Source organism: Nannobrachium achirus, assembly GCF_963921795.1.
Source record: "Nannobrachium achirus genome assembly, chromosome: 2".
Taxonomy (NCBI): Eukaryota; Metazoa; Chordata; class Actinopteri; order Myctophiformes; family Myctophidae; genus Nannobrachium; species Nannobrachium achirus.
The window spans coordinates 14,528,586-14,551,085 of NC_137811.1; the positions used below are offsets into that span (position 1 = coordinate 14,528,586).

The following is a 22,500-nucleotide window of genomic DNA, read 5'->3' on the forward strand; positions in this document are numbered from 1 at the left end:
ACACACACACATTTTGCTATGGCAAAACGCTGAGGAAGAAGGCTACAGACATACGACATATGACATCACTAGACAAACATGATGTTACACACACACATTTTACTATGGCAAAACGCTGAGGAAAAAGGCTACGGACACACGCACAGCCACTTATAAGAGCGGTTTGCACCACTCAAAAAACGCTAGTGTGAAGTGAGCAGTGCCAGTTATGAGTTAATTTCCTTAAGCGTTCTCGCGAAGCGTGGTCAGTGTGGGCGTACAAGAACGCCAAATGTTGAAGCTTACAGTATAGCTCCTTCCAGGAGCACCACTCAGGAAACACCTAGAAATGGGGAGACGTTTGTTAATCCCACGAGGGACGTTCAGTTTCTAGTTTGGTCCAGTTTATGGCTGCTCTCTGCTCAGATGATCATGGCGATGGCCCTGGAGGGAGCAGTTAGGTGTTAAGTGTCTTGCTCAGGGTCACTTGGACACATAGACCAGGTGAACCAGCGACCTTCGGATCACCAGACGGCCTCTGTAGCTGCTAAGCTATGGCCGCCCTGCAAGCTCACAACACTCGTACGGCAGGACATGGCAGATATATGTTCTGCCATTTTCGGTGTGTGCTACACATGTGTGCGTGTGAGTGTAGTCTTCAGTGCGTCAGTAAACTAGGATCGCGACGAGTAAACCAAGAACTAGTTGTAGGTCTAAACAACAAAAAATATCTAAAAGTGTATCCACGCTGCCATTTATAAAACAATCAAATCAAACTAAACTAAACTGACATAAATGTCCCTGTTGTCCATTTTTCAGAAAACCAAAATATAAAAAAAACATAATTTTGTTTTGCATTTATCATTTTAAAAACGATTTAAACTGAAAAAAGTGAAAACAGGCGATCTACAAGCACACAACGCCTTGCGGTGCGAGCTGTTGTGTGCTTGTAGATCTGCTGTCTTCACTACTTTTGTGCAACGGCCTTGTATGGTGAAGCAGGGCTTTACTTTGCAATAAAATGTACAAATTTGAAACATGGAGATATGAGGTTTCTGCCCGACAGTGACGATATAAAATATAAAATGGTGAAATCAAATGAAATCAATTATTGCTGTGGTTTAGCGTCATGCTGTACCAGTTCCACTGTGGGGTTTTTAAACTGCCGAATCTCCTTTGTCAATCGTCAGTTGCACCACTGATCAACATTATACCGCCAGTGGAAGCGAGCGGAATCTCTGCAGTGAGGATATTCTGAAAATGTATGAACGACACACTCATAAATATCGCATGTGTTGAGTGGAAAGCTGGTATGTCCCAAACTGTTCCTCTTCAGGATTCAAAATCCAAACATAGCAAAAGTCACAGATCTACAAGCTCAGAAAACACGTCGAGCTTGCGGATCCGCTACTTTCGATGCTTTCGTCTGACGCCGTAGTGTGACCAAGTAGGGTCGTTAATTGAGTACCTGAGACGAATAACAGTCTCATGCCTCATTCACACTACAGATATATAGTTGAACGTTTTGCTTGGTAATTCAATGTAATCTCAATGGAAACCAGCTTTAAAGCTTTCAAAGCTTTGTCTTGAGCGTCTCCTGCATCTTTAAAGCTGGTTTCCATTGAGATTACATTGAATTACCAAGCAAAACGTTCAACTATATATCTGTAGTGTGAATGAGGCATAAGTCCATATATTTTTTTGATTTACCAGACTGTAAACCACAAACTAATCATTTTTAATCTGTTAAATTGTTAATGCACTCCCCCCTCTTTTTGTTCAGTTGTCTGTTGTAATGTTATCTGCTCCCTTTGTCTGCTGAATAATGCGTGTACGGACTTATACTGTTGTTCCACAAACTGTTGGAGATATACTGTTTTTCCACTTTAGATAGATAGATACCTTTATTATCCCAAGGGGGGAAATCAGTCGCCCAGAAGTATTAAGTAAGTAAGTACTGTAAGTAAGTAAGTAAGTAAGTAAGTAAGTAAGTAAGTAAGTATATCCATAAGTATTATGTCTTATAATTCCTAATATATATGAGTTAAGTAAAAAAATAAAATTCAACAAAATGAGGGGGGAGTGCTTTAAGAATTTAACAGATTAAAAACTTCTAGTGTGTGGTTGACAGTCTGGTAAATCACAAAAAATATCTATATTCAAATTTTTAAAATATGGACTTAGGTACTCAACAAAAAAGCGCAAAAATGTATAACTTGGACATGCGAGGTTTCTGCGCCACGGCGGCGGTAAGTGAGTTGTTTTGCTCCGGTGAGAGCTCCAGCACTTCGGGCTGATCAAAGCCTGCAGTTACAGGAACAGGCACAGACAACTCCAGTCTCTGGCAGCTTGTTTGTAAATGATTTCTACATTCTATGCAAGCAGCGAGACCATGCAGTTGCTCGATCTTCATTCACTTCACATCTGCAACTGCTTTGTTTGCCAATATAGCAGTCAGTTTCTGTCTGCCTCAAGGGCTCTCTCTCTCTCTCTCTCTCTCTCTCTGTGTGTGTGTGTGTGTGTGTGTGTGTGTGTGTGTGTGTGTGTGTGTGTGTGTGTGTGTGTGTGTGTGTGTGTGTGTGTGTGTGTGTGTGTGTGTGTGTGTGTGTGTGTGCGCGCGCGCACACGCACGTTTGTGTTAGTGCGTGTGTGAGTGTGTGTGCACGACTAGTCCACACCAACCTGGACGAGACTGCTCTGTGTCTCGTCACAGAGCAGCTCGTGGCAACGTTGAATTATTCTCAACTTCAAGCTTGTATAGATCTGCTACTTGTGCTGTTATTGAATTTGAACCCAGAAAAGTAACAGTTGCGGACACAATGAGGTTTCTCACTCCACAGCGAGGATATTTACGAGTGTGTCACTCATGCCGCGGACGTGGCCGTTTTCAAACATCCTCACTACAGACATTCGATCGCTTCAATTGGTGTGACCTTGGCATTATAAGCCACTACAGTCTGACGGTGGTATAATGTCAATGTTTATCAGTGGTACGATTGACGATCGGCAATCGAGATTCTACAGTTTAAAGGCCCATTCCCACTGGGCCAGATAACAGATAAAAAAAATCTCTTTCTCCAGATATTTTTCCATTCAAGTGGATGGTAGATACAGATAAAAAAATCAAACCTCAGTTCGATGTGAAGCGGTGAACTTTTATTCTATGTGTTCCAGAGTTATGAACTCTGGAACACATAGATACATTCTTTATTCTGAATGAATGTATGAATGTTTTTATCTGGAGGGCCGAATTGTCATGTGAAGCTTGACCAATCCTCAAAGTATCCAATCATCAGACCGGGACGGACACGTGTCTGGACGTACGGGACAGCTAAAACCTGTTCATTCTGTACTGAAATGACCATATATGGACATGAGGTGACACACATTTTGTTTTTGATAAAAACCTGTTCATTCTGGACTGAATTGACCATATATGGACTTGGACATGGGACACACATTTTGTTTTTGATAAAAACCTGTTCATTCTGGACTGAAATGACCATATATGGACATGGGACACACAAAGCCACTCCTTGGAAGCGGCTTTCAAATATATATCTGTCACAGATAAAAGAAATATCTGTTACAGATTAAAAAAATATATCTGTATCTACCATCCACTTGAATGGAGAAAATATCTGGAGAAAGAGATTTTTTTATCTGTTATCTGGCCCAGTGGGAATGGGCCTTAAACCTGTAAGACCCACTGTTGCAGTATCACAACATTTGTATTTTATCCAAAAAAAAAGGTTTAAATGATGTTATTTCTGCTCCCCCTACCACCTAAACATCACCATTGGATCCTATTGTTTATAATAACACCACATGGAACTGGTACTGGCTGACCTAAAACCACCACAATAATTTGTTCCGTTTGATTTCACCATCAAGGTGTTGGACAGAGGGAAGGACACACACACAGACAGAACAACTAACTGGTGTTTCCATACTAAAGTCCCATTCCCACTGGGCCAGATAAACAGATGAAAAACATCTGTCTCCATTCAAGTGGATGGCAAGCAGGGACGTGCTGGGCCCCTGATTCAGCCCGGGAAAAAGAGTTGTAGAGGCCCTCATTGCGCGCTACAGAGAGAGAGATCTCTCTATAGCGCTGCTGCTACTCAAAGATTTTCCATTTCAGAAGAAGTGACAAGCCAGTGGGCCAATTACATTAGTTACATTTTGTCGTTATCGGGTGGAAACCTTGTACGTCCAAAACCGTTTGTTTTGTATTTACCATTTTAAAAATGATTGAAACTATTGAAAACAGCCGATCTACAAGCACACAACGCCTCGCGGTGTGAGGCGTTGTGTGCTTGTAGATCTGCTGTTTTCACCACTTTTGTGCAACGGCCTTGTATGATGAAACAGGCCTTTGCTTTGCGAAAAAATGTACAAATTTGAAAATTGGAGATACGAGGTTTCTGCCCGACAGTGACAATTTACTTTGTTGGCCGCCCAGCCCCCAAAATGGAACGAAGGCTGACATTTTATTTTCAATTCTTTCCTAATTGCCGGCCTGGACCGGCCGGGAATGAACCGGCCGTTCGGGAGTTGTCCCGCTTTTCCCAATGGCCAGCACGTCCCTGATGGCAAGATACAGATAAAACATTCTTTATCTGTATCTCCATCCACTTGAATGGAGACATATCTGTTTATCTGGCCCCAGTGGGAATGGGACTTTAAGCTTCATTTTCTCCTTTCAATTACCCACCCCATGAATTTAAGTCTGCACGGGGTCAGTAATCGATAAATAAAAAGGTTATTCTGAGCGTCTATATTTCTGGCAAGGTTTTTTTGTGCAGAAGTGTGGAACAACAGCAGTCCAAGGACAGTTTCACTAAGAATAGAGGGTTTAAGTCAGTGGTCTTCAATGTTTTCAGGCCAAGGACCCCTTAGTTGAGAGAGAGATGAAGCAGGGACCCCCACAACCTTTTCATAGATTCCATATAGTTTCATCGTTTGACAGCACAATCAGTGTATTTTGGATTCATGTCAATTTGGGTTTTCAGATATTTAACCACTTGAACCGTCAATACTTAATACATTTGACCTTTCACTCTGAACTTAGTCTGCTCTTTTCCCCCTCTACACCAAAGCTCTTTGCCGAAAATAGCCGATCTACAAGCTCACAACGCCTCACAGAGCTTGTAGATCTGCTATTTTTGGCTAAAGTTCTCTGAATATGGACGCTAGGGTTCAAGTGGTTAATATAAAATAGGAATGATTTGGAGGACCCCCTGTTGTAACTTTGAGAACCCCCCTGTTGAAGACCCCTGGAATAGAGGCTTTAAGTGGTTAATGACACGCTGCCAAGCAGTAAGCCCAGCCAGCTGTGTCGCTGTCCGTGGTGCTGAAGTGGACTCATTCTCTGTTTCTGTTTGCATTTGGATCCCAATGGAAATATTGCAGGAGTAGACCGTAAACCAGGGGTCTTCAACGTTTTCAGGCCAAGGACCCCTTAGTTGAGAGAGAGATGAAGCAGGGACCCCCACAACCTGTTCATAGATTCCATACAGTTTCATTGTTTGACAGCACAATCAGTGTATTTTGGATTCATGTCAATTTGTGTTTTCAGATATTTAACCACCACCATCAATACATAACTTGACCTTTCACTCTGTACTTAGTCTGCTCTTTTTACCCTCTACGCCAAATGTCTTTGCCGATGATAGCCGATCTACAAGCTCACAACGCCTCGCAGCGCGAGGCGTTGTGAGCTTGTAGATCTGCTATTTTTGGCTAAAGTTCTCAGAATATGGACACTAGGATTCAAGTGGTTAATATAAAAAAGGAGAAAAAGGTTTCTATCACAAAAAGATTTGGAGGACCCCCTGTAGTAACTCTGAGGACCCCCTAGGGGTCCCTTAAGTACAAGTATCTCCGTTACAAGTAAAATCCAGAACTCAGAATTTACTTGAGCAAAAGCACAAAAGTATTGTTTAATGGAAAAAAGGATTTTTTCAGATCTGCTATTTAAACGACAGGAATGTGTATACTCAAGTGGTTATTGCTTAGTGTGTGTTGTTTCGTAATAATGATCAAAATCTAGAAGTAACTAGTAACTAAAGTTTTCAACTAATTGTAGTGGAGTAAAAGTACAATCTTCCCTAATCGGGCGATAAGCGACAGCCAGGTCGCATGTATACACAAATAAGCAACCTCATGGTGGCGCTAGAAGAGGGACATGTGAGAAAGCAGGGGCGGAGGTTGTGGTTTGCCAGCCAAGGAGTGTGTGTGCAAAGTTTGGCATGGATAGGGGCAACGCTGGCGGAGATAAGAGTAGAGCCAAAAGTGTGCCGTGACGGACAGACAGACAGCCGGTGAAGCTTTTCATTGTAAATTGCGACCTGCCTTGTCTCTCCTATGCTGTCTGTCTCTTAGCTCTCCTACTGTCTGTCTCTCCTACACTGACTGTCTCTCTCTGGCAATTTTCAAATATCCATTGTGTAGATGGTTAAAGTGGACAAACATATCGTCATTGTCGGGTGGAAACCTTGCATGTCCAAAATCGTTTGTTTTGTATCCATGATTTTAAAACGATTTAATCTAGTGAAAACAGACGATCTGCAAGCATCGTCTGTTGAGTGACTCGTTTGAGTGACGTGCGCATGCGTGCGTCTGAGGAGGGGGTTCAGGTTGGACAGTGAGAGGGAATCGGAATCAACTGTATCGTCACACCACGGGTTTGCTGGTGTCAGGACGAAGTCAGGTGAAATGTGTTTTTGTACAAACTCCGTCATTTTGTTGTTTTCAGAAATGAGAAAAAAAGAGGGGGACGGCAGAGAGAGGGAGAGCAAGGAGGAAATAAAACAGTAAAGAAACATGTAAAAAATAACTACATCAAAATAAGAAATCAAACCTTGGAGATGCAGCATACAGCATAAAGGGCTCGTTCAGGAGGAGTCGGGAGCGGATATAAGTTTTGTAGCTTTTCTATCATTTTGTAGTCATTAGGAACCTCCAAAACGATCCCCTTTATAGTGAATTATTAGTGAAATAGAAAGGTTTTAATTGGTACATGTCCATGATTTTTCATGTTGCCATATTGTAACCGTTTTAGAAAAGCAATAAGCCACGTGAGGCATGTGGTTACCTGTATTTTATAACGCCTCTCAGCCGCTATAAAATACCAGTTAACCACATGCCTCTTGTGGCTTATTGCTTCAATGTCCAAAACTGTAACTTTTTTACCCATTAGGACTGAGGCCGATTCTAAAAACGCCCTCTAAACCCTGAAGTTTTCGGACAAACTTCAAATATTTATTAAAACATTTATAAACAATTATAATATTGTTGTTGTCAGGTGGAAACTGTTCTTTTTTTATTTATCATTTTAAAAATGATTTAAACTAGCAAAAATAGCCGATCTACAAGCACACAACCTTGGACATGCGGCATACACTATAGTAAATGCTGCGTTTGTGGTCAGTAAAAGGGTAGGGGCTCGAGCCCCCATTGATGTCAATGTGTGCACGTGCCTGGCAGCTGGTATGTATAATGTTGATGTGATGTGTTGTGTGTCCGTGTGTGTGCATGTGTGCGTGCGTGCCAGGGCGGTCAGTGATGGGTTGTGTGTGTGTTTGTGTGTGTCTGTGTGTGTGTGTGTGCGTATGTGTGCGTGTGCATGTGTGTGTGTGTGTTTGTGTCCCAGGTATCATGATGCCCAGGACGTCACCAGTAACTTCCTGGGTGCCATGTGGCTCATCTCCATCACCTTCCTGTCCATCGGCTATGGAGACATGGTGCCTCACACCTACTGTGGCAAGGGAGTCTGTCTACTCACCGGGATTATGGTCTGTATACTGTTACTGCATTGTTACTGTTGCTGTACTGTACTGCACTGCACTGTACTGTACTGTACTGTACTGTCTGTCTGTCTGTCTGTCTGTCTGTCTGTCTGTCTGTCTGTCTGTCTGTCTGTCTGTCTGTTCTAATCTGGTATAGCCGGGGGCGAGATTCAAAATGCTCAGAATGAATTGCAAAGATAGTGGATCTACGGTATAAGCTCATAACACGTTGTGAACTTGCGATGCAACGCACTGTGGGAATTTAGAATCCCCAAGTAGGATTACGTTTTCTAAACTTCAAATATTTATCAAAACATCCCCCCCCCCCAAAAAAAAAAAACTATTGTTGTCGGGTGGAAACCGTTCGTTTTGTATTCATCATTTTAAAAAGGATTTAAATACATGTACACAGATGATCTGCTATTTTCATTACTTTTGTGTGACAGTCTAGTAAAGCCTTGCTTCAGCAGGGCTTTACTTTACGAAAACATTAATAATAAATAATAATAATAATAATTTGAAACTTGGAGATACAAGGTTTTCTGCCTGATACATACAGTATAGCAACAAGAACCCCGTTTGTGGTTAAGATTCAAATTCAAAGCAGCAAAATTAGCGCAGCATTTCAAACTTGTGGATACTTTTGTTTTGCAGGGGTCATCAGTGTGTCCTTACACAAACAAATGTGGCCGTGGCAAGACATGTCCCTTATATTTTGTTTTTACATAACATTATACTGTTCTTATTTTGACCAAGACCAGATTACTGAATGTCAAGTCTCCAGGTTTTCTTCAGAATATGTATGACACTGATTTACTACAACTCTATGGCACATTAGGAGTCTGCCAGTACAGTGGTTCAGAAACTTTTCAAGGACCCCCATAACTCTCAGAATTACAGACCTGTAATGGTCCATTTGGACCACCTTCAAGGAACACTCAATCCACTTTGAGGACCACAGCACCAGTAGTATACTGTACTTTTAGGGCTAGCTCTGTTTCTGGTCATATTTTATGCCCTTGGCAAAAATGTTATTCTGACAAAAATGTCCACCACAAGCCTAACCTGACTCGGCCAGATGGTGGCGTCGGAACTCAAGACGCCACCTTCTGGCGGAGTCAGGTTACCACAAGCCGGCATGGCGATGAACCCTGTGCTGTATTATGATTAAGTATAGGCAGGGGTCTTCAACGTTTTCAGGCCAATGACCCCTTAGTTGAGATAAATGAAGCAGGGATCACCACAACCTTTTCAGAGATTCCATATAGTTTTGACATCACAATCATCAGTGTATTTTGGATTCATCTCAATTTGTGTTCAGATATTTAACCACTTGAACCATCAATACTTAATAAACTTTCACTCGTTCACTGTACTTAGTCTGCTCTTTTCCCCATCTACACCAAAGCTCTTTGCCGAAAATAGCTGATATTTTTGTCTTAAGTTCTCAGGATATGGATGATATGGTTCAAATGGTTAATATAAAAAAGGAGAAAAAAGTGTTCTATCACACAAAGATTTGGAGGAGCCCCTGTAGTAACTCTGAGGACCCCCTAGGGGTCCCGGACCCCCTGTTGAAGACCCTTGAAGTACGGTGTTAATGTCTAATAGGACACCGGGAAAGACTAAATCTAACAACGTTTTCTCTGTGATTATTGGTACTTCTGTAAAACACACCATACAGTTTCAGTCAGGCATTGTTTTTGTGTAAAGCAAGCGTGGTTTTTATTCACTACAATGTTTATTTCAATTCTAGTTTTAGTTATTCTGTTAGTTTTCGCATGTCTGCCTGACTGTCTGTCCGCCTTTTCCGAGGATTAGCGAATACATTAATTTCTGCCAACGCTTTAGTCTGCCTGCATCTGTCTCTCTGGAACTCTCACACACACTGTGTGTGTGTGTGTGTGTGTGTGTGTGTGTGTGTGTGTGTGTGTGTGTGTGTGTGTGTGTGTGTGTGTGTGTGTGTGTGTGTGTGTGTGTGTGTGTGCGTGTGTGTGCGCGCGCGCGTGTGTGTGTGTGTGTGTGTGTGTGTGTGTGTGTGTGTGTGTGTGTGCGTGTGCGTGTGTGCACGCGCGCACACGTAGTCCTCTGTTGTATAATAAAGGTCGTAACTTGTAGTTCACAATTACCGCCTACGTGCCGTCTCTCCCTCTCTGTCTCTCTTTTCCTGTTTTATCTCCCTCTGTTTGTTCATTCATTATATCCGTCTCTCTCTCTCTCTCTCCCTCCCTCTCTTTCTCTCTCTCTCTCTCCCCCGTTCTCTCTCTTTCTCTCCCTCCATAGCAGTCTATTTTATGTTCTGTTCATTCTACCATCTGCTCCGCCGCTCCTCTCTTCATCATCATCATCATCTCTCTTTCTCGCTCTCCCCGTCTCTCTCTCTCTTGTCCCTCTCACCCTCTCTCGTTCCATCTCTCTCTCCTCTCACTTTAAGTGTTTTATTCTAGGGTTTTAAACCACTTGAACCCCACGGGGGTCCAGGGGAAAAATCCGCCTAAAATGCATGCCCAAATTGGAACAGTTGTGGACGCAAAACTACAATGATTCCAATACTGCAATACTCTTGATCCACCAAATGTAAGCTAACCCCTGAAAATTCACAAATGTAGTGTAAAACACCACATTTCTGCTGTGATCATTTACCTAGGAAAAGAGGATTGAAAAAGACCTCCGCCTATGGAAAATGTGCATTCTGAATACTGAAAAAGACTCAAGACCTCATTGGAGACATATATAGTGAATAGAGAAATTGTCCATCAAGGTGTCACCAATTGATAGGCAAAACCTTAGGAATATATTTCAAACTATGTAAACTCTACAGATGTTTTAGTGAGAGTAGTGTTGTAATATTAGTAATGTTAAAGTATAGGGTGAGTAATGATAAAAACGATTAAAAATAAGGTGCAATAATACTGTAATATGTGTAATGCATGGATGACAATGGCAGCTGATTATGTGCTGTAGGGCCCATGTAGCAGAATCAACATTGAAATTGTAATTAGATTTTGTCTCTATTGATTTATTGACCACTGAACAGTTTGGTGACTGGTCATGGGAAGCCGGCTTCCCATATGGGGCTTAAGTGGTTTTAAAGGACCACAGTGGAAACAAGCCCCTATAGGGCTTCTTGGGTCTTTTAGCATAACCTTTGACTGCACTACCTGTACTGTTGATAATCTTTAAGTATTCAATCAATCAATCAAGGAAAGCATAGATCCATATCCATGTTGTAACTCTGAGAGGGTACACGTGCAATCAAATGGACCCATTTGATTGCATGTCGTACCCTCTCGGAGTTAAATGGATAACAATCTATATCCAGCCCCTTAGTAAACAAAACAAGTTGAAGCTGGCTGATCACACAAAAGGGTAAAAACGGGCAGATCGACTTACAGCCTTACAAGCTCGAGGCAGCTTGAGGAAAGTCTCACGACCGAAACCTTGCTCCATTATTTATTGTTAAACAACTCTCTTGAACTTGCAAGTGGCAGTGTGCGGGTTCATAGATCTGCAAGCAGCATGTAGATCTGCTACTTTTGATGCTCTTGTGTAAAGCTGTTGATCGCTAGGGCATTATTCTACGAAAAACACAAAAAGTAAAAATATGGAGAGGTTTTTGACAACAACAATATAGACGTTCAGGGGGCATGGTGGTGCAGTCGGTAGCGCTGTTGCTTCACAGCTAGAAGGCCCTGGGTTCAATTCCCGCCGGGGGACGCTGTGGGCGCTGTGGCCGTGTTCCCTCCTCCGCGTCATCAGCGAAATGGGGGTTGGCGAAAGGGCCTTTCTGTGTGGAGTTTGCATGTTCTCCCCTTGTCTCCTAGGGTAGATACCATCACAAAAACATGCAGTAATCCTGGTCTCTAAAATGCCTCTCCCTGGCCAGCGAGGGCGCCTGATGGAGGGGAAAGGAACTGGTTGGAATAATGTGTTCCTTCCATGCGCTACGTCCATACCGGGGAAATCCCCCCTGTCAGGTGAAAAGAAACAACTTGAACTACTCATGCATAGAAGGAAGCATGAGGTCAATCCGTTGTCTCCTCAGGTGCGGCAGAGGGAGAGCAGAGCCCAGGATTACATAGCTTAGGCAATTCACCCTTTGTCAAGTCCCGCCCATTGTCCTGCCCCTCTCCACACCCATTGGTTGCTTTGACTTGGAGGGACATTCAGTGGGACATTCCATCCACTGCCATGTTAATTCAGTTGCTTCATATTGTTATTCTGTGTGCTCAATTCTAATTTCAAACGTTGTTTCAGTCAATTGGAGCTGCTCAGTGGCAGCATAGTGAATCAGCATGTTTTTAAATGTTTTTATTTCTCCAAAAATTATGTTTTAGCTAATTCAACATAAAAAAGGCGGAACCAGGGCGGGACAAGGCAGATAGAGCCTGCTGGTTGGTCAGTCAGGGACCAACCAGGAGGCTAACAAAGGGTGAATTGGCACTGGGTGAAAAAATGGGTTGCAAAATCGTGGGATAAAAATTATAGAAAAAAAAAACTATATACACCTTGAGGTGGGTTACATAGAGAGAGAGAGAGAGAGAGAGAGAGAGAGAGAGAGAGATGAAAAGCTGGATGGAGAGAAGAGTGTAGTGAAAGAATAGAAGGATGGAATGATAGAAGGATGGAAGGAAGGTGGGATGGAGTTAAAAGAGGAGATGAACTATAATGGCTCTCTTTAGGTGGAAATCTCAGCCTAGTTACCATGACAACGCTGAAGGCCAACAGTGTTAGAAATCTACCGCGAGCACCCGGACCGAGGCGCATGTGTGTGTGCGTGCGCGCACGCGTGTGTGTCTGTCTAAGTACTACACTGGTGCGTACAGATATAAGGCAATTAAGTTAATTTATTCTCGACTCACCAGACAAAACTTGCCAAAAACTGCATTTAAGTAGAAGTTTTTTTTTCCCTGTCTAAATTTAGGCGGGGAAAAAAAATACTGGCTTAAGCGGACTTAACCCATGAGAGGCGCCGTAGAGTGAGCTGCCAGGCGAGCGAGTTGTCGTGCCTTGCGCTCAGACACTTTGATGACCAAAGTGTCCGTACAAAGACAATGTCCTTGTCCGTGGCCAATTCCATATTTTCCGGTTTACACAACATTATGATGTTCTTGTTTTGATCATAAGACCCAATTACTGAACGTCAAGTCTCCTTGGTTTAAGCCCTGATATAAAATGCGGTACGACTGCTCCCTTACTTTAGTTAAAGTATCAATACTGCTGTGTAGAAATACTCTTTTACAAGTGAAAGTCTGTGTGTGTGCATGGGTCCGCGCATGTGTTTGTTTGTGCTCTCCTCGGGTCCTTTGTGCGACGAGTTCTTGTAGTTATGGCCTCTGTCTGGGATTGTTTTGCCACTCCATCATGTTAGATAGAGGCCTTTTTTACACACTTCAATGATTTTTGCAAACCACTGTTCTAAATCCTGAGAGATTTTTTTGAAAAAAAAAAAAAAAGAAAAATGCTATGATGCTAAAATCTGAAATGCTTTCCTGGTTTTAATAGGTTACAGTTTTTCCACAATTGTTAACACACATTTTTCACTACAATAACGGCTTTCTCAAAACTGAAAACCTCCAGCCCATTCTCACCCCCTCTGCTTCAACCTCCCGACGCGTTCCCAACTCGTTTTCAGCTTCACCCGTGCGACGCGTTCGGACACTTACGGCCTCTTGTTTCAGACGAGAACGGAGAGTCTTAGAGCGCGTGCGCCGACATGTGTTTACTGGAATATTTTCCAGTCACGGGGAATCGAACCCAGGTCTCAGTTTTAGCAGTCATGAAGCTCAGGAGAAGGCTGGGAAATTCCTTTTTTTGTGCTTTTATCTTTGACAACGTGGATAATAACGGAACGTAGCCCCTTCTTTGAGCCGCATTCGGACGCGGAAGCAGTCCCCTGGTGCGACACATTTTTGTAGTTCTGGCCTCTGTCTGGGATTGTTTTGCCACTCCATCATGTTAGATAGAGGCCTGAATGCACAGAGGAACAGCCGTCCTACATGCTGTTCCTCTGTGCTGAACATTCATAGGGCTGCTGATGATGCTGCTGGTTGCTGTAAGGCTGACATTAAAGGCTAACATTAGAGCTAACATTAAGGCTGATATTAAAGCTAACATTATGGCTAATATATTAAAGCTGTCATTATAGGGCTAACATTATGGCTGCCATTAAGGACGTATACAGTTTATGTGCAGTGTGTGAAATTGCTCAACACGCACGTGCGCACGTGCGCGCGCAGAGCCGCGCACGCACACACACACACACACACACACACACACACACACACACACACACACACACACACACACACACACACACACGCACACACACGCACACACACGCACACACTAACATTTGAAATATTGATTTACGTCCACATCATAAACAGAAGTACAACAATGCCTTGTACACAAAGGACATAAACACTGCCAGTGCAGTCAGACAATAGGAAAACAGACAGTTACAAAGTAAACATTGTTCCATACAATACCGCTGGCATGCTTGTCAGACACGGCAGACGTCAATCGTGGATAAAGAAAACAACGCCTCCTCCACACAAGCATGCGCGCTCGCTCACATGCACGCTCACTCAAACACACACACACACACACGCACACACACGCACGCACACACGCACGCACACGCACACACACACACACACACACACACACGCACACACACACACACACACACACACACACACACACACACACACACACACACTCAAAAACACATAGGAAAAACCCAGCACTAAAGAGGCAATCAACCCCCTGCTGTCTTTCCTGACTAAAGATGGGGCTCTTACACACACACACACACACACACACACACACACACACACACACACACACACACACACACACACACACACACACACACACACACACGCATACCGCGTGTGCCGTCCGTTTCCCATGTGGTTTGATGCCTAAAGCACATACATGTACGGTGGGACGAATGCGTAGCCTTTCAATCTGCCGCTCATGTTTAATTCATGCCCAGAAAACAAACAGAATATAGGAGCTTGTTGATGCTCAGTATAGGAGCTTCATGCTTAGTGGCGTGAGTTCAGAGAAAGCTAAGGTATGGCAACATGACTGGTGTCTTGCACGCGGCCTTCGCACGCGTGCAAGACACCAGTCATGTTGCCATACCTTAGCAACATGATACATTTAATTTAAGAAGTACATTAAATGTTTTTCCCCGTTTCTACGGTTTCTTGGGCTGGATATGGCAGCCTGGAACGGTTGTTCAAGTGCAGGTAAACCTGGCATGTTAGTAAACGTGCCACAATTAACAATAATGCATTGCACCTGTGCAGCTGACCTGCGGAACCTGGTAATATACCATTTTGTCAAGATGGGGAGAATGTGGGGAATATCATTATAATCCCTTGTTAAAGTGACCATTTTGTTACATTTTGCATTTTGTAGTTATTTTAATGTAATTTAACAACATAATAACCAGAACAGATAGACAAAGAGACATTCATGGATTTATATTTAAAAGTAACTTTTATGTTCCCCCCTGGGCCCAGGGTATGGCAGCTGCATACCCCTGCCATACCCAATTGACGCCCCTGTAGGAGCTTCATGCTTCCTCCTCCCGACTGCCAACAGTCATTGTTGATTTCCTACACTCAAACTATGATGAAAAAGATTTGTCAACTACCCCTTTTTCCACCAACGAAAATGAAATGAAAACAAAATATAAACTACGCTATGGTGACCAAAACAATGACAATATCGTCAACAAATAAAAACTAGACTAAAATGTTAGGGAGGCACTGGTGGAGAAGAGATCCAGTAGAACTACAAGACAAGTCATTTTACGTTTGGTTGCGCTCGGGTGGTGCTCTCTGGAAATGGCAGATCTACAAGCTCACCACCCAGAAGAGAAGATTTTGTGTTAAAATTATTAAGACATTTTTCAACACTTTCATGATTTTTGCAAACCACTGTTCTAAATCCTGAGAGATTAAAAAAAAAAAAAAAAAAAAGAAAAAAGCTATAATGCTAAAATCTGAAATGCTTTCCTGGTTTTAATAGGTTACAGTTTTTCACAACTATTGTTAACACACATTTTTCACTACAATAACGGCTTTCTCAAAACTGCACACACAAAACTGAAAACCTCAGACACAAAATGCTAAACCTCACACTCCCTTCCCAAGATGACTCTTTTCCATCAAATCACTTAACTGATGTGTTCACAAAATGGAACTCGTGTTTTCATTTGGTACACACAACTAAGCATTTGCTGCACACAATTAAGCATTTGCTGCACACTACCAATCATTTACAACACACTGCAGTGCAAAATTGAAAAGACAATCATTGAAATGGAACACATATGAATGACAATGACTCTGGAGTATGAGCTATTTCTCCTTTTGTAAAATCACTCAGTGTAGGCCTACTTTTTTATAGTCAAACATAAAACAGCACACAAATATGCATCCAAAAAGTTTTATTGATTTACACTATAGATTTAGGCATCTCAGAGATGGGCACAAAATACAAAAAAGTAAAAATCTAAATACTTGGAAAGTAATTGGTCTAATACTGACCAGGACACTGTCACCAAGATACTATCCTGGTGACAATATCCTGGTATTTGTATCTTTGTATTTCAAATCTTTTTTTGTATTTTGTGCCCATCTCTGCCTCTGGTTCCTGTCTCAATTGTGTGTAGTGTTTAGACAGCAAGGTGAGATGTAATTGACACTTGAATGTGTAGAGTTTTGAATAGTTGTGTGTTGTAGGTTGAAACTTTGAGATTTTACTTGAGAAGTGTGTGTAACAACCCAACATTGTGTGTATGTTTTGACAACAAGGTGATGTGTAATTGACATCAGAGTGTAAAGAAGGAACATCCGAGTCTAATGCAGAAAAGGGAGTGTGAAGAAGTGCCAAATCGGGTCAAGCTATTGGTACATGAAGTTACAGTAAGGGTGTGAAAATTGTGCAGAATGTTAGATTGTTGTGTTAACAATCGTGAGAAACTGTAATCAAGATGATTGTGCCAGTTGGGACTACTTTAAACCTGGCATCCCTATTTTGGGCATGTGACTATTGTCAAAGATTTCCCCAAATTGTCCAAAAATATATATAATATGCAGATACACTTGTACACACTCACAAAACATCACGATGCACTGTGCTGCTCGTCTGGAGCAGTGTCTTGCTCAAGGACACTTCAACACCCATGGGGAGAAGGGGATTGAACCGAGAAATTTCCATTTCTCAAGGGGCCTGTTTGCCCCTTAGCTTGTGTCTTGTTTTTTTTGTATTTTCATATTTCTTTTAAAAGCCGATTCGCAATGGCAGAGCCGCAGCCACGGGCTATGGCAATTCTGCGGTCCTTATAATAGCATGGAGAGGTTTGTGATCCCTTGCTTGGAGGCAGACACTGCAGCTAGACACTTGATCCTGTGGGTCTGTATAGTATACTGTGCAACATCCGAAGGATCACATCCTTCCTCACCAAGGATTCCGAGCCTCAGTCATGTCCAGGCTTGACTATTGCAAATGCCTCCTTATTGGCAAAATAGAAAGCAAAATGCCACGTCTGGAAAGTGTTGTGTGGCCAAGTCTTGACGTGCAATTTGTGAAAGGAGCACTGTTTCCTAAGCAATTACCACACACGCACGCACGCACGCACGCACGCACGCACGCACACACACACACACACACACACACACACACATATATATATATATATATATATCGTGGAAACCTTTTACCGGTATGTCCAAATGTGTTTATCATTTTGAAAATGATTTAAAATATCGCCTCGTGGCGCGAGGCGTTGTGTGCTTGTAGACCTGCTATTTTCACTAGTTTTGTGCGACAGTCTTGTACGAAAAAACATACAAATTTGAAACTTGGAGATACAAGGTTTCTGCCCGACAGTGACAATATGATGTTTTAGTCATATCGTTCCTACTGTTCTACATACTGCCAAGCAGGTGAAGAAATCACCGACTGAGTCTTTAACCTTTGCTTTTATGAAATATCCGAGACTATAAGATTTTAAGATGCTTCTGAGCATTATTGCTACAGTAGTTTGACCACTTCAAAAAATCAATCTTAAAATAATAACCGAAAACAGCCCACAGGCGCATTGAGGCTATTTTCGCTATACGCAACCCTAGAAGCTTCCACAGAAGACATGCTGCCCTCTATGGAATCCAAATGACTGAAAGCAGTCGACTGAGAATAATTGAGAACTTTAATCCACGCAGCTCACCCTCCAAATGAGCCAGATGCAGTCTGCTGGTTTTCAAACAGTTATGTGTCATGATTAGGGATGGGACGTTATGAAAATGTCATATCACGATTATTGTGACGAAATAAATCAAGATTTACGATATTAGCACGATAATCAAAATATCTCCGACATCTATTATCCTGGGGCAGAACATCTGACAAAAAATTGCCGATCTACAATCTAGATCGTCTATTTTTTGGCAAAGAGATTTGGTAGAGAGTGAAAAAAAGACTATCAAGAATGTATATTATAAGTACATTTTACCAATAGAGGGTTTAAATACCGGATATGAAGCTCTGCAAATAAAAGGTGAATTGATCCCAGTGCATGACGGAGGACGATATCCTGATAAATTAAATCTCCACGATACGATTATCGTGAGTTTTTTTTATCGTCCCATCTCTAGTCATGATGCATTTATGCATCCACTTGGGCTGAGTCGTTGTCTCTCTCTGCTGTGTTGTCTGCTGTACATTCGGCGTTGAGTTAATGGGTTAATGTACATGATGTATATCATATTGTCAGTCGGGCAGAAACCTCGTATCTCAAAGTTTTAAGTTTGTACGTTTTTTTCACCAAGTAAAGCCCTGCTTCATCATTCAAGGCTGTCGCACAAAAGTAGTGAAAACAGCCGATCTACAAGCATACAACGTCTCGCGGTGCGAGGCGTTGTGTGCTTGTAGATCTGCTATTTTCACTAGTTTAATTAATTTTTAATAGGATAAATACAAAATGAACAGTCTTGGACATACAAGGTTTCCACCCGACAACGACTATATTTCATATCATATTGAACAGCATAGCACTTCTCCCTAAGTGTCTGCCCATCCTAAACTAAAGTGCATGCGCTGGACAAGACATGTCAGATTATTTATTTCACACGGGGGAGCCTATATACAGTATTTCACCCACATAATGACCGGGCCAGTGCATGATGGGTGCCGGAGCCGGGACACACAGCTTTGCCTGTGTTATCAGTGCAATAACGCTGGCAAGGTTATAAACCTGTCAAGGGTTATCAGCATGTCATAGAGTGTTATTAGGGTTTCTTATCTAGGAACCGTGTGATGTCATTAACCACTTCTTCCTTCATCTCTCTTCTTTTACTTTCACCTCCTTTTTTTGGGGGTCCTCGAACGGACGTGTCCGTGATAGTGGATTTGATTTTTATTTAAAATAAATAAGTAAATAAATGAATAATGAATAAACTAATAAATATGTTCTTCAGGATAGGTATAGGACGCTGATTTAATAAATGCAGGATTTTCAATTCAATTCAATTTCATTAAAGTGTCAAATCATAACAAGTTATCTAAGACACTTTACACTGAGCAAGCCATTTTGCAAAAGTGGTATGAAAAACTCCCCCTTAACTGGAAGTAATGTCAGGAAGACCCAGGCTGTAGGGTGGGCGGCCGACTGCCTTGACCGTGTCGGGGGGACAGAAAGAGAGAGAGAGCCATGAAAGAATGACTTTCATTGTTTTAAAACATGTATATAGCACATTGGCATGTAGACACTTATGGCACATTAATAGTAGTATAGTAGTAATAGCAAAGCAAACTAAACTCTTTGACTTTGGACTTCTCCAAGCTAGAAGAGCTGTGGCATTATGCTGGAAAAGTGTTGAAGCCCCAACATTGAGGATGTGGCATAGGGAGCTCATGAACTCTATTGGCTAACCTATGTGGTTAGAGGTAGACAGAGTGACTTTGACCGGCTTTGGGAGACGTATATGAACGCCATGGAAACAAGAACATAAAGGAAATAAGGATGTGTGGCTAAAGAGAAAGAGAGAACAGGAGGAGGAAAGGAAAAAGAAAAAGGAAAGGAAAAGAGAAGGATGATGTGAACAATGTCATTTGATGGGCATGTGCAGGTGGTACGTGTGTGTGTGTGTGTGTGTGTGTGTGTGTGTGTGTGTGTGTGTGTGTGTGTGTGTGTGTGTGTGTGTGTGTGTGTGTGTGTGTGTGTGTGTGTGTGTGTGTGTGTGTGTGTGTGTGTGTGAATGTGAGTGAATGTGTGTGATTATATGTTGTATATTATATTGTGTTGTGTGTAAAAAAAACAAAAAAAAAACAATAAAAGTATATATAAAAACATTGTAGTATAGTAGTACAATATAGTACAGTATAGTAGTATATTTTATAGTCCTACAGCATATATGCGTATGTCTACTCTGGTAGCACTCATTCAAAGTCTGTGGCATAAATAGAACCTTTATGAAAATATCCATCATACCGTAAGCCGGCATGGTGATGACCCCTCTGCCTCTCTTCCTCTCTGTCTCAGACTGACAGACAGAAAGACAGGCAGATTGACAGTTTAGGTTTAAGTTTAGCCAGCTTGGATGACTGACAGTTTCTCATTACAGAGAATAAGCTGTGGCCAGTCCGTTTTGGGCTATATATGTACGTGTGTGTGTGTGTGTGTGTGTGTGTGTGTGTGTGTGTGTGTGTGTGTGTGTGTGTGTGTGTGTGTGTGTGTGTGTGTGTGTGTGTGTGTGTGCGAGCACGCGCGTGCGCTTGCTTGCTTGCGTGCGTGCGTGCGTGCGTGCGTGCAATGTACTGTATGTTGATGACTGGGCATTCAGGCACCTCCATCAGTGATGCATGCTGGGTAATACAAAAGGACCTTGTGAGCTCAACTATTAGTCCCAATTCCCCCCTCTCTCTCTCCCTTTTGCTCTCAAGTATGAGTTTTTTTTTTCTTTTTTGTTATACACTTAACATAACTGTCATGCGTCAGTTAAAGAGGCGGTGCCATAGTTTTGTACTTTTTCTGGTTTTCATGTGTCTAGGAGGTACTTCATTAGACCCCCTGGTGTGGTGGTTATGAGCAATTATGTATTGCCTTTCTATTTGGGTTTTAGCTGGAGGCTGCCACCTTGTGGGGTCAAACGTGCCGGTCCAAAAACACAGATACTTATTACATCACAGAATCAACCTCTACCCTAATTACCATTCACCCAACATACGTGGGTGTGGCTAACTTTAGCTGGGTCACCACCCACCATGACAACCACGCATACCAAGGAACTGGTGGGTGTGGCCACATAAAAACATAATTTTAACTCTTTCTGTACACTTTTTTGGAAAAAATCTTCCTCCTAGTATAATCATAATACCTGATAATCATGTTTTAGAGGGGGGAAAAATCATGGCACCCGCACTTTAACAATTTTGCTGCCATTTTAAACATAGCTGTAGTAAGCAGCTGCCAAATTGTCCTTACCTTTTAACGTGGGCACGCGCACGCATCGTGCACTATCTGTGTGCGACTCAGCTAGTAGACGTGTAGACTTGGTGACACCTTTCAAATAAAAAAAAAACATTGAAATAGACATATCCGTTGCCACGCTGTATCCCTGCTTATCCGCCAGTGTTTACATAAAAAAACATTGGAACAGCCAGCTGTGCGCGTGGACACGTTCGCACACATATCAGACGATATGTGCGCAGATCATATGCCAGGCGGGTAAAAGAATCAAACAGCTACAAAATAAATAAAAAAACGCCATTCTATGGCCATGCAGTCAGCTCACTTGTTTACAATGAAAAGCTATGCGAACGGAGCTGCGATTGGACGTCAGACCGGATATGGAAACCTAGATCCGGTCCAAACGGGAAATACAACCGGATACAGTTAGGAGGCGGGCCTAAAGTCTCCGAAGCGGCTATATACAGCGACCATACTTTTAATTGTTTCATAATGATTAAAGCTAATTACATTTCCGGGATCGACGGGCATCGCAGAGTGGTACAGCGGGAAATCTCCGGTTTCGACGGGGATCGCAGGAAATGAGTTAATGATACTGTACGGGAGAGTGTTTTCAGTCCGAGTGTATCAAAGGGTACGTTCGGAAATGCGCACCGGGTCTGGTTAGGGTTAGGGTTAGGGTTAGAGTTAGGGTTAGGGTTAGTTTTAGGCATAGTTTTACTGAGGTTAGGATTAGGGTTGGGTTTAGGCATAGTTTTACTGAGGTTAGGGTTAGGATTAGGGTTGGGCTTCACCCGGTGCGTATTTCCGAACGCACCCTTTGATACACTCGGACTGAAACACCTGCAGAAAACACTCTCCCGATACTGTACATGCACATGCTGATGGTGTACATTGTTTCTGTCGGGCAGAAACGTCTTGACTCAAAAGCATCAAAAGTAGCAGATGCACAAGCTCGAAATAAAGATCTGTGGGCGCGTATCGATATTTCGCGGTGTTGTTTCGAGGTGCCAGTAGTCCGAGGCTAACCTGCCGACGCGGGTGAACGCTAACCCGGTGAATGCTAACCCAAAGCCTAAACCCTAACATTAACCCTAAACCTAACCCTAACCGGACTACTGGGACCTCGAAACAACGGGACATCGAAATATCGAGATTTTGCCATATCTGCTACTTTTGCTGTGTGTGTTTTATTTTATTTTATTTGAATGCTGAAAAGTAACAGTTTTGGACATA

At 42.4% G+C, this 22,500-nt stretch overlaps 1 protein-coding gene across 1 annotated transcript in view; it reads left to right on the forward strand.

Annotated features, from left to right (window-relative positions):
• kcnn3 (potassium intermediate/small conductance calcium-activated channel, subfamily N, member 3) overlaps nt 1-22,500 on the forward strand; it is a gene marked incomplete at both ends in the record, with an annotated part of 242,181 nt that overhangs the window by 171,725 nt on the left and 47,956 nt on the right. The window contains one exon of the mRNA XM_080739938.1: nt 7,637-7,778. Coding sequence (XP_080596064.1) covers nt 7,637-7,778 — 142 coding nt within the window. The remainder of the gene's footprint in view (nt 1-7,636; nt 7,779-22,500) is intronic.